The sequence below is a fragment of the Eschrichtius robustus genome, chromosome 1 (assembly GCF_028021215.1).
Source record: "Eschrichtius robustus isolate mEscRob2 chromosome 1, mEscRob2.pri, whole genome shotgun sequence".
Lineage (NCBI taxonomy): Eukaryota > Metazoa > Chordata > Mammalia > Artiodactyla > Eschrichtiidae > Eschrichtius > Eschrichtius robustus.
Window position 1 is genome coordinate 170,445,204 of NC_090824.1, and position 13,070 is coordinate 170,458,273.

General features: G+C 50.7%; 1 protein-coding gene across 4 annotated transcripts in view; it reads left to right on the forward strand.

Moving 5' to 3' along the window:
• PCSK6 (proprotein convertase subtilisin/kexin type 6) overlaps positions 1-13,070 on the forward strand; it is a 191,320-nt gene that overhangs the window by 115,447 nt on the left and 62,803 nt on the right. For 3 of the 4 annotated variants that reach the window (XM_068559294.1, XM_068559315.1, XM_068559309.1), the window contains exons 9-11: positions 1,990-2,090; positions 6,092-6,195; positions 7,743-7,860. In XM_068559294.1, the coding sequence (XP_068415395.1) occupies positions 1,990-2,090; positions 6,092-6,195; positions 7,743-7,860 (323 nt within the window). The remainder of the gene's footprint in view (positions 1-1,989; positions 2,091-6,091; positions 6,196-7,742; positions 7,861-13,070) is intronic. The other variant, XM_068559300.1, reaches the window with a different exon arrangement.

The following is a 13,070-nucleotide window of genomic DNA, read 5'->3' on the forward strand; positions in this document are numbered from 1 at the left end:
GTTTTTTTCCCCCAACTCAACAAGGCCAGGTGTTTGCTCTGAGTCCCTTAGTCCCTCAGAGACCCTGCCAGGGGGTGAGCCCCTGCCCTGGATGGTGGGCAGCTCGCGTCTGCACGTTCAGGCAGGTGTCCATGGAAATTGGAGCTCGGACCCCTCGTCCTCTTCTCTTGCTACCATCCAGCGAGTGCCGACCTGTGAGGGATTGCCCGGTGCTGAGACAGGGCTTGTGATCAAATAAGTTGCACCTAAAGCGGCATCTCTCCCTCATTCATTCACTCACTGAACACGGCCAAGTACCAAGCAGGATGCAGGGTTTCAGGAAGGGGCTGCCCACCTTGGTTCAGCCATCCCCTCCCTGTGGGGAGGCCCCTCTACTCATGCCCCTTTCTCTGAGGCTGGAGAGCCAGCCACGAGCCTTACCTGCTCTTGGGAGCTTGTTCTCCTGCCCACACAATCTCAGTTTCCCTCACTGGCCACCTTTGACTGAGTACAAGTATGTGCCAGGTGCCAGCTGTGCTTTCACAGGAGCCCCGTGAAGGACTTGGCATTAAGCCCCTTTGCAGATGAAGATCCTGGGGTCAGAGAGGTTGCATCCTCATCCCTGCTCCCTTGCCCTCCCCAGTGTCAAGGTCCTGCTGAACTAGGAGGGGGGAGGAGGCTGGTCTCCACCAGCATCCCTGTCGAATCTTCCTCTGTGTTTGTGACACGGGCTGGATCCCTCTCACTGGTGATGGTCGGCCCAGCTGAATCATGAGGAAGGAAAATGCTGTGTTTGGAAGAGGATCTGGACTGTTACCACGGGGGAAATTCGTTCTCAAGGGTTTTGCAGATGGGTTGCTGGAGCCTTGCAGTTGGTGGGTATATTAGTCTCCTATTGCTGTCATAACAAATTGTCCCAAACTTCGCAGCTGGAAACAGCACAGCTGTGTCATCTCACAGCTCTGTGGGCCAGAAGTGCTGCAGCCTCCACTGGGTCTCACGTGGCTGATGTCCAGGTGTTGGCCGGGCTGCGTTCCTTTCCAGAGGCTGGAGGGAGAATCCATTCATTGTTCATCCAGGGTGTTCACAGAACTTAGTTCCTGGTGGTTATAGGACTGAGCTCCTGTTTCCGTGTGGGCTGGCTGCCGAGGGCTGTTCCCATCTTCTGCGGGCCACCCATGTTCCTGGCTTTTGTCCCCCCAGCGCCCTCTTCAAAGCCAGCAGGGAGGGTCAGGTCCCTCATAAGCCTCATCTCTGTGACAGACTTTTAAGGGCGCTCCCTGTAGTTACATCGTGCCTGCTAGATAATCCAGGATAAATCCGCGATTTAAGGTCAGCTGGTTAGCAGCCTTAGTTCCACCTGCAAAATGCATGGGAGTCACACTAGGGCCAGTGTCCCATCCAGCACAACAGGCATCTCCCAGCTGTACCCACGCGTGCTTCTCCGTTTCAGTTCAAAGGGAAGGTGCAGTCAGGCTGGACTGTGGTGAGGCCCAGAATCAGTGCCCACCCCCGTCACCAAGGGACACAGGTGTAGCTCCTGCTGCAGACAGAACTGGGTGCTCTGGGACACTGTCAGCTACCTGGGAGGACGTCCTGGTGGAGAGTGCTCTGTGACCTTCTCTGACCGATGGCCGACCTCTGGCTCACGGCAGAGATGCTCTCTGGGCCAGATGGCACCTGCACGTGTTTCCCTGCTCTGAAGTCTGGAGTGACTTGGGGGTTATTGATGGGGGCCCTGGCAGGGGGTCTTGCCGCAGAGGCCCCTCTGTTTCATTCTGTCTCTCTGTTGAGTCTCGGGCTGCATCTGCAGTGGTGGGGGGCTGTGGCCTTGACCCCATTCCCACCCCGCCATCACCCTGTTGCTGCAGGGGGTGCCAGACAGCGGAAACCTCCGTTGCCAAGGTGTGTCTGCATAGCACCTCTTCCGTCCCTGGGGCCAAGGTCACGCCTGCCCAGGGGCAGTGTCCTGAGCAGCCTCTGACCTGGCTGCTTGCTGCCCCCGCCCAGGTGACCACGGATCTGCGCCAGCGCTGCACCGATGGCCACACCGGGACCTCAGTTTCGGCCCCCATGGTGGCCGGCATCATCGCCTTGGCGCTGGAAGCAAAGTAAGTTCCCACCTACCTTCCCTCCTTTTCCTTTTTTTAAAAAAGTTTTTATTGTGGTAAAATACACATAACGTACAATTTACATTTTACACACCATTTTAAGGGTGGTGCTCATTAAGCACATTCACTGTTGAGTGACCGTCGCCGCCAGCCATCTGCAGAACATTTTCGTCTGCCCAGACTGAAGCCCTGTACCCATCAGACAGCTTCCTGTGTGGTCTGCTGGGGCTGCCATAATGAAACACCACAGGCGGAGCTTAAACAACAGAAACGTACGATCTCACAGTTCTGGAGGCTAGAGGTCTAAGATCGCGGTGTTGGCAAGGCTGTTTTCCTCTGAGGCCTCTCTCCTTGGCGTGTCAGTGGCCACCTTCTCCCCGTGTCCTCACGTGGCCTCTGTGTGTGTGTGTTTAGATCCTTCTATAAGGACACCAGTCATGTTGGATCAGGACCCACCCTAATGACCCCATTTCACCTTAATCACCTCTTTACAGACCCCATCTCCAAGTGCAGTCACGTCTGAGGTCCTGGGGGTCGGGGCCTCACGTGTGATTTTGGGGAAGGGACGCAATTCAGCCCATAACGCTCCCCATTTCCCCCTCCCCCAGCTCCTGCCAACCACCGTTCTAGTTTCTGTCTTTATGAACCTGACTCCTCTCGGACTTCAAATTTGTGGGATCACACAGTGTTTGTCCTTCTGTGTCTGGCTCACTTCATTCAGCCTAGTGCCCACCAGGTTCACGTCAGGATTTCTCCGTAACGGGCATGAGTGGCTTCTTCCCTTCTCTCCCGTTTTCAAGCTCACAGTCTCCTGCCCTTCGTAGGAGCACAGGGAACCGAGGGGGTGCCCCAAGCCTGCACCGCACCCCCAGACCACACTTTAGGCTGATACAGCTGCCCTTTGTCAACTTTAGTTCATAAGTTGACAATACAGTGGTGATGATTTATCTGCTTTAAGCTGAATAAAACCCCTAGAGTTGTCAATGGGTGGATGGTTCAGAAAAAGAGAGTCTACTACACATACAGTCATGGGGTCAAAAACAGGTTTTAGTTTAACTATCAAAACTGGCTCAGAACAACCCAGCCCTTTGAAGGAGTCATTTGCTGCAGATGAGATTTTAAATGATTCAGAAGTTATATTTGGGTGGCTGCAGTCCTTCTAATTATGTATGTTTGCTTGTTGATTTGCATCAGGCGAAAGAGCGTAAAACTCAAATGCTACCCATTTCACAAAGAAAGAGTGAAATATGTTTGATTTTCAGGCCAAAATGATAGCTTCTGTGTCCTGAGGCTCATTTAAAAAATGCTAAATAGTTGCTTGTGTGGAAAGTTGCTTTCACATACTTGGTGATTCGTTGTTTTATATTTTCTTTCCTTCCTTATTGGAAACATGCAAGGAGTTTTGTTAGTTGAAACTAAATAGAAAACAAACCCCTCTTTGTGCCGGCTTGTCCCATTAAACTTGGCCTGTGGACTCATGAATTCCCCGATCACTGCCTCATCATTTTAGCTCATCCTCAGAATTTTACAGGTGGTAGGTCAAGCACACGTCATTGGAAACAGTGTCCACTTAGAGCATTTAAACGCATAGGGTTGGTCCAGGAAGGAACTTGGTGTAACCAGGGATACTGTCGGCCTCAGCTGAGGGGCTTTGGAGGCCGGGGTAGTGTCTGGACAGCTGCTCATGTGTGCAACAATTTTGCTGTGGAATGAGACCGGGCAAAGCCAGGTCACCTAGGGGGAGAAGCAGTGTGTGACAAGGATGAAGGAAGAGCCTTATGTGTGAGAACCACCCCCAAGGCCCAGCAATCCCTTCTTCATTTAGAAAAACATTTTAAACACCATTTCTTAGACATGTTTTCATACAACTATATATGTGATTTCATTACTATCATCAAAAATGAAATGGAGTTTCTCCTAGTAAGATGGTTTCTCACATCCTCCCTTTCTGGACCCTTTCTGTGTCAGCTCTGAAGCCCAGGCTTCCTGGCATCTGTGCTGAGCTCCCGGGGGGCTGGCTTTCTCCATCCTTGGTGGACCCTGCGGATGTGAGGGGTGACGAGCCTGGCCAAGCAGGGGAAAGGGCGGCAGGCACATCTGCTGTCTGGACTCCAAAGCCTGGAGTCTTGCCCCTCTCCACCAGAGGGCAAGGCCGTGGGCCATTCGGGGCCTCAGATCCTCCGCTAACAGTGAGGCTGGCTGTGGTCCTCTGGAGGGCAGTGGATAAGGGGAGGATAGCAGGTCAGCTTGTGCCAAGAAAAGGTCTGGAAACTGTACTGATGGGAACAGTTGGGATAGGCAGCCAGGAGGCCACTGGCTGGCCGGGGACCAGCACAGTGTCGAGAGCGTGGTGGAGAAATCAGGGGAAGCCAGGGCTAGACCCCAGAGAGCGGGAGCCCCCAGGGAGGAGGAGTACACAGGCCCCCCAGGACTCAAGCCACAGGTGAGCTTCTAGTACTAAAGCAGGCAAAGAGGGGGCATTTGTTGGGAAAGTAAAATAGGGCAGCTGTTGTGAAAAACAGTGTGATGGCTCCTCAAAAAATGAAACAAAGAATTACCATATAATTTAACAATTCCACTTGTGAGTGTGCACCCAAAAGGACTGAGAGCAGAGACTCGAAGAGATATTTATACAGCCATGTTCACAACAGCATTACTCACAATAGCAGAAGGTGGAAGCAACCCAGATGTCCATCAATAGATGAATGTGGTCTATGGAATGTCATTCGGCCTTGAGAAGGAAGGAGGTTCTGACCCTTGCAGCAACGTGGACGAACCTGGAGGACATTATGCTGAGTGAACTAAGCCATTCACAGAAGGACAGATACCTTGGGACTCCACTTGTGTGAGGCACCTGGAGTCATCAAATCCATAGAGACAAAGTAGGATGGCCTGGCCAGGGGCCTGGGGGAGGGATGGGGAGTGAGTGTTTGATGGGGGCAGAGGTTCAGTGGGTTAAGATGATCACGTTCTGGAGACGCACGGTGGTGACGGCTGCATAGCAAGGTGAATGTATTTAATGGCACTGAACTGTACGCTTAAAAATGGTTGAGATGGTACATTTTATGTCATGTATATTTGCAGACACACACACAAAGAGTGGGCAGTTGGAAAGATGCCTGTGAGGACTGGCCAGGGCAGGTGCTATTTAAGAAGAGATGGCGAAGGCCACGTCCAGGGAGCTCCCGCTCTTTTTTTTTTTTTTTGGCCGTGCTGCGTGGCTTGCAGGATCTTAGTTCCCCAACCAAGGATCGAACCCATGCCCCCTGCAGTGGAAGCACGGAGTCCTAACCACTGGACCGCCAGGGAAGTCCCCAGGGAGCTCCCATTCTTGTCTGTGACGTGGTCCTAGCGCTGTGGACAGAGCAGGGTTCTGAGAGCATCGTTGTCAGGTGGATCCTGTTTTGAGGAGTGTTGAAAAGGCAAGCAAATGTATCTTAGTGTCCAAGATATCTCGTCTCTGCATTTTTAATCGTGAGCAACTGTTCTTTTAATGAAATGTTTCTACTCTGCACCAAAATGAATATATTGTTAATGTAGAATTACTAAAATCTCAAATTCTAGTGTGTGGGCAGTGGTCCTGGGCATGGGGTCTGAGTAGGTGATGGCCGGGCGTGCCCCGGCCCATGGAACGCTCACTCACGTAGTGAAGACCAGTCCAGATTCTCCCAACACGTGCTGATACGTAAGGCTGTCCTCTCCCCGGGGCCGGAGTTTGCCATAGAGCCTCATACAGGCTCAGGTGGATCGTGGTAGCAAGGCTGGACTTTAACACTGTGGGTTTTTGGTCACCCTTTGTACTATCTTATCTCAGGGTTTGATGACTAGAAACCGTTCTTTACAAAGAGGTTGTGACGTTGACCCTTGACAAGGAGGGGAGCCCGCAGAGCCTTCCTCAAGTCCAGGCACGAGGCCAGCTCCCAGCGCCCCACCTCTGATGGGCCTTGCGGCCGCCTTACAAACCCACGTGAGTACAGCCGTCTGTCCTTGTGTCATTGCAGCAGCCAGCTGACCTGGAGGGACGTCCAGCACCTGCTGGTGAAGACGTCCAGGCCGGCCCACCTCAAAGCAAACGACTGGAAGGTGAACGGTGCTGGTCATAAAGGTGCGGCCAAGACTCCGGGGCTGGGTGGGTCCTGACCTCCTGGAGCCTGTATAGGCGGGGACATGAATTTCTCAAAAAGAACCCCCAGATAACATTAATTATGTGTCACGAGAATGAAAAGTACAAATCCAGTAGTTTAAGGAAAGTACCCTAAGGTCACTCAAGTTCTGGGCTCGCTAAGCCTCACGACTTTTGCCACGTCAGGGGCCACCTGTACCAGTATTGACTTCATGGTTCTCTTTAAATGGGCTTGCCTATTTTTATTTTTATTTTTTTTACACAAAGAAATATATTTTAAAAGGAAGCTCTATTACATCTAGTTAATCATGGGTTTGATGTGTAGTTATGTTTTTTCTAATGCACATTAAAACAAATCCATAATTATTAAGATAAATGATGTTTGCTTATGTGCCACCTAAGGACAACTTGCATTCTTAGCCCTGGGTAGCTCTACGATTTTGAAACTATCCCTCAGTTTCCTCACCTGTACAAGGAGGACATTGAGATAGTTATATAAGTTACTTTCTAACTATAAAACTTCTCTCATCAAGCCCTTGTGTTTTAAAAGGGCTCTATCCCCATCATAGCCTGGGACAGACACAGGTACCATGAAATCAACCCACAGTCCAGGCTTGTAACCCAGATATTTGGAGCCTCTTGAGCAGGTTATTATAGGACTGTGCCACTGGCTTTGTCTGTCTCGCTTCTTACCAGAGATACTTGAAAAAGATTTACATTCAGCCATGGTATGGTAGGGAGGACTTTTTTTCCTTTTCTTTAGCTCAGGTCCAACTATTTTGACACCAAGCCTGATACTACTCTTTGAAAAATATAGGTCAAGCATTGTTACCCTAAGTTCCGAGGGACATTCCTTTTAATAAGGAGGCCATTGATTAGGCCTGATGCATCTTTGTCTTGCAGGAATGTTTGTGGTAGTGGTGTGCTGTAACAGGAGCTGACCTACATTTCAATTTTGGCCTAATTAAATAGGAAAAGAGATTGTATCTAGTTCTTGACCTTGCCTCTTAAATTCAACTCTGAAACTCTCCTGCGTTGGCCAAATTAAACACCAGCTTGGGCCAGCCTGTGTGCTGGGTGATGCTGCTCTCCCTGAATGCCCTAGAAATTCAGCAGGGAAAGCAAATGGCAAAAGAGATGAGCAGAGCCTTGTTTTATTGTGCTTATTGCACGTCGTGGTTGCGTGAACTAAGGTGTCTCATGTTTTGCTTTTCTTGTCCGGTTCAAAATTCGGGGAGCGCAGATGCCAGGAGGTCCCTTTAATATAAAGAAACTCGCCCTCATCTTACAAAAAGAAAGTACTAGCCCCCCTCAACACTTCCTTTATTTTGCACCAAAATGGGATGTATTTTCTGGCCTGAAAGAGTTGAGAGAGTAAAGCAGCTGGGAGTGTCCTCAGAAGGACGGGTGCTGTGGCCCGGGGCTCTCAGGCGCTGGCAGGGGCCCTGCAGCCCTGCAGGGACACAGGTGGCCTGTCCCCGGACGGTGGTGGCAGTGGGGAGCGGGGTCTGAAGGCCCTGTCTTTTCAGTTAGCCACCTCTATGGATTTGGCTTGGTAGACGCGGACGCCCTCGTCGTGGAGGCCAAGAAGTGGACTGCGGTGCCCCTGCAGCACAGCTGTGTCGCGGTCACAGACAAGAGGCCCAGGTGAGCTCGGCTCTTCCCGTGTGTCCTTTGGACTCTGCTGGAAGGTATTTCGGGGAGGGGGGAGATAGGTGTTCACACACGCATTCCTGTGCACATTGGTGGGGACATGCGTCTGTGGGTGCGTGCAGTGCGTCTGTATACATGTGTGCATTTTTTCTTGTGGATTGTGAAACAGAAAAAGGAATCGATTCTTAATCCAGTACTGTTCTGAGGCCTTTTGCTGTCATTGTAGTTTCCCCTTTTGTCAATTGCTCCATTCTGAGGCGTCCGTCCCTCAGCCTGAACCCCAGCCTAGGATCGGAAATTCTTAGCCGTAATATTTAGCAGAGCCACCCAGACCTGGGAGCTGCCCTGCTGGCTGGGGGCGATGGGCAGCAGCGCCGAGCGGCCTCCTAGAGGCTGGAGCCGTAGCTCTGGCACCTCCACCGGCCCCGAGAGTCCGCAGTGAGACCCCGTTGGTCCTGGACCAGGGTGGCAGCCCCGCTTCTTCTCTGTGGCAGGAGAGGGTTTAGTATCCAGAGTGCACAGCAGCATGGTGTCTCAGATAAGCTCAGAGTGCACAGCATGGACTCAGATAAGCTTCAAGTGTAAACACAGGGATTTTTTTTTTTTTAACATCTTTATTGTAGTATAATTGCTTTACAATGTGGTGTTAGTTTCTGCTGTATAGCAAAGTGAATCAACTATATGTATACATATATCCCCCTATCCCCTCCCTCTTGCGTCTCCCTCCCACCCTCCCTATCCCACCCCTCTAGGTGGTCACAAAGCACCAAGTTAATCTCCCTGTGCTATGCGGCTGCTTCCCACTAGCTATCTATTTTACATTTGGTAGTTTATATATGTCCATGCCACTCTCTCACTTCGTCCCAGCTTACCCTTCCCCCTCCCCGTATCCTCAAGTCCATTCTCTACGTCTGTGTCTTTATTCCTGTCCTGCCCCTAGGTTCATGAGAACCTTTTTTTTTTTTTTTTTGGATCCATATATATGTGTTAGCATATAGTATTTGTTTTTCTCTTTCTAACTTACTTCACTTTGTATGACAGACTTTAGGTCCATCTACCTCACTACAAGTAATTCAATTTCTTTTCTTTTTATGGCTGAGTAAAGTTCCATTGTATATATATGCCACGTCTTCTTTATCCATTCATCTGTCAGTGGACACTTAGGCTGCTTCCATGTCCTGGCTACTGTAAATAGTGCTACAGTGAACATTGTGGTACATGACTCTTTTTGAATTATAGTTTTCTCAGGGTATATGCCCAGTGGTGGGATTGCTGGGTCATATGGTAGTTTTAAAAAACATCAGCTGTACGGAATTCCCTGGCAGTCCAGTGGTTAGGACTCCGCACTTCCACTGCAGGGGGCACAGGTTCAATCCCTGGTTGGGAAATTAACATCCCGCAGGCTGTGTCACATGGCCAAAAAAATCAGCTATAAAGTAAATAAAATAGCAAGAACCCTATTCCATTAGGAGAGGAAATCAGATTATTCTCCTGAATTCTGCTGTTGCCGCTGTCCATTTTATCCTTTTCAGAATGGTGTTTCTCTAGGCTTTAAAATCTGATGAAGAATGGAATGCATTTCTTTCTATCTATAACTGTTTATTACCTTTGGAAAATGTGTGTTTGAAAAAAAAAGAAATGATGGGGTGATTAAAAGGGATTCTTGCTTTATCAACAAATATAGATCACTCTCTTTGAGATCGCCCCTTCCTTAAAGACATCTACCTCTTATAATATGCCCTTCTGCTATAAAATGTTGAGCAAAGTGTTTCTTGCTGATGCCTTGCGTACAGTAGGAATTCAGAAGGTATTTGTTGGATGAATAGCCACAGAAGGATCTTTTGAAAAATTGCATTTCCCTCCTGCTGCTAATTGTGAAGACTGACTGCCGGGTTATCCCTCCAAGGCCTGAGGAGCTGGTCGGCCAGCAGGCGAGTCTCAGCCTTGACATTTGAAAGCATCGTTTTCTCTGGGGAGCCTTAGACTGTCAAACTCAGGAGAAAGTGGAAGGTTTTCTGAGATTAAGAGGCCTTTTGCATTCTTTTGCTTGGTTATTTGGAAGACCCCTGGCACACAGACACTCAAGCTCCAGGTTAGATGGTGCTGGACTCGGGGGCTGGGTCCCACCCGCGAGGCTGCCCTCTTCCCGGCCGCGTCCAGGCTGCAGCCCTTCCTTTCCGCTGGCCTCCCCGTTGGGGCAGCTCCTGAATGAAGCATTCTTCTCCTGCCAGAAATAGTTTTAAGATGGGAGAGTGGTGCCTAGGTGGCGAAGGGTTGTTTTTATTTTTATTTTATTTTGTTTTTTAAGTGCTGGTACACGGAGTCTAGACAGCATGGGTTGAGGGGCGCAGCCATACCACACAGTGTGACATTGTTCCTGTCCTTTGAGCAAAGGTCCCCGCAAATTCCAGCAGACGGGAAGAATCGCACTTCTGTTTCTAAGGGAAAATCATCTTTACGTTTAGCAGTTTCAGACTCTCTGGAATATTCAGCCAATCTGCTGTCCCAAACCTCAACTGCACATTCAGTTGTTCCCAAGGACATAAGAGCCAAGAGAGAGACAGACAGCCAAGTGCTCCCGCCTGGAAGGCAGATACGTGTTTAGCCCTGATGGCTTCATCTCCCGGCAGAGCTGCAGCCTGCCTGCCAGGGTCGCTTGAGCCAGGGCCGCTGAGCACCCCCAGTGCTTATGGCTGGTTTCCTTCATCAGGGTTCTTGTGTAGCTTTGCCTAAGCTGCTGGGACCACTTAGCTTAAAGATGAAAAGGAAGTCTTCCCACATGGCTGCTTCTCCCTCTGCCTCTCCCTGCTCCCTCTCTGCAGATGTTTCTTGGTCCAGGGGTCCCCGGAGACAGCTGTCCACTGTCTTGGCCTCTTTCTGGTTTTTCCTTCTCATCGTGGAATCTTAGGATGCCGTGAATGTCCCAGACCTGGCTTCAGTGCTTCCAGTGGAGAAGAACACCGAGAGAGAGAGGGAGGAAGTGGGGAGGGGGCCTCTTTGGCCGCCCTGTGAGGACCCATGTACCCATGGGACACGTTTCCCTGTCTTCCCACCTGAGTATAAGGACCAGGCCACCTTACTGTGACCTTCAGAGAACAGTGTTCCTTGCTATTAAGTGCAGGCATCCTGGCAAGGACTGTGGCCACACCTGCCAGTTCTGTGGTGACGTCTGAGCCAGGGGGCCTGGGTGTCCGTGGTCACGGGCAGGGCAGGAATGAAGAGCACTGACATCCAGACGCGGCTGCTTCTTAACTCCTTTGAGCCTCAGTTTCTTCATCTATGACGTGGGGATTTAAAACAGCTCCCAAACCTCACACCCTGGTTGGGGGTTTTGAATGAGTGAATACACACAGAGTGCTTAGAACAATGCCCGGCTCACAGTAAGGGCCTGATAATTGTCATCCATCACATTCACCTACGTATTTACAAGCAGAGTTGTTATAAAATGACATCACACGCAGTCTGGTTTAATGAAATACCAGAAGAGTAAACAGCATGTGGTTAGTGCACAGTTAATTCTTGAACATCTAGAAATAGATGGTCTGCTCTATAGATAAACCTAAATATTCAAAGCTTTTAGTTTTGAAGTATCTTTCGTGTGGTGGGTGAGTTCTTTAATAAAAGACAAGCCATACTAAACCACAAGCTGTCTAGATGGTAATCTTCCAAACCTGCTGAAGCTGAAGACAAGTACATAAGTCCTCTTTGCTTTAGAAGACTCTGGTTGTCTTTCCAGCACGAAGTTAGGAGACATGGATGTCATAAACTGTTTCGCCGTAGCCTGGGTTTTTAAAGACGCAAGGGAAGTGCCGGCTAGAAAATCCTACGAGCCAAATAAGATACTTAAAAGCTGGGCCTCTTTTTCATTCACGGGAATTATACTAAGCTTGATTTTCTTTTTCACTTTTTTAGAAAGGCTATAAAAGTGTTCATTTTATCCTTCTCTATCTGACACCCACAGACTTTCAAATAATTTTGCACAGGCAGATGGCACTGTTCATGATCCTATTTACCTTCCTGTAATTGACAAAAGTTCTAGGGAGATTTAAAACCATCTGTGCCCAAGACCAGGCAAGAATGTCTTCCATGTGTGTTTGAATGTCACAACAGAGACTCGGGCTTAGCTCATATTTTCACCGGTGTCATCTGTAAGGCCCGTAACAAGCCATTCTCTATCGCAAAAGTGCCCAGCGAGTTCAAGGGATTTCCCCTCCTGCTGCACCGACACTCGGCACTCCCTGAAAGCTGCGTAGGCTGTGCTTTCCCCGTGGGTGCCTGAGAGGTGGGTCAGACACCATAGCCTGTTCTGTGGGGCGGGGGGCTGTTCCAGGGTGGGGGTGGTGACAGGCTGTAGAGAGACGGGCCAGGGAGATCTGGCAGCGCCTCGGAGTGAGGGGCCTGGCCCCTCTCGTTCCTTGCCGCGCCCATGACTGCAGGCCCGTCTCTCCTGGCGGCTCCCTGATCTTCTCCATGACCCCAGGGACTTCTTACTGTCTCTCGGGCGGGGGATCCCGACAGAGACAGGCTAAATCCCCCACCCCCAGTCCCTAGATGTACAGCATCCACACTAGGGGTGTCCGCATGGCCTTCCTTCAGAAGGGAACGAGCACAGCTTCCCCCGACGGGTCTGTGATGGCAGCCCCCAGCCCCCGCCCATCACAGCCTCTCTCCTGCTGTGCTGCTGGCCTTTCTGCTCCTCTTGGCCTGAGCCTGACTCAAGGGTGGGGGTGGTTCTGGACGGAGCAGGCCAGCAGAGGGGCACCAGCAGGGCCTGAGTGGTCCCCCAGGGCACAGTGGGTGCCATGCTCATGTCTGAGCACAGGCTGGGTCCCAGGCAGGATCTGCAGAGAGGGTGGCCCTGTGACTCCTCGGGTCATGGCCCTGGGGACCGTCTCCCTGAATAGGATGTACCCCAGGGGAGGACAGCCCGGTTAGGGCTGAGGGGCGGGCGAGGGTAGAGGGGTGACAGTGCTCTTCGTTGTGACCACGGACACCCAGGCTCAGAACCCACACGACCTCACGCAGAACTGGCAGGTGTGGCCACAGCCCTCACCAGGACGCCTGCACTTAATGCCAATGAACACTGTTCTCTGAAGGTCACACTAGGGTGGCCTGGTCCTTCTACTCAGGAGGGAAGACAGGGAAACGTATCCCTCTGGGCAGGAGCGCATCCCAGGAGCTCAGGCAGGATGGAACCATGTCCC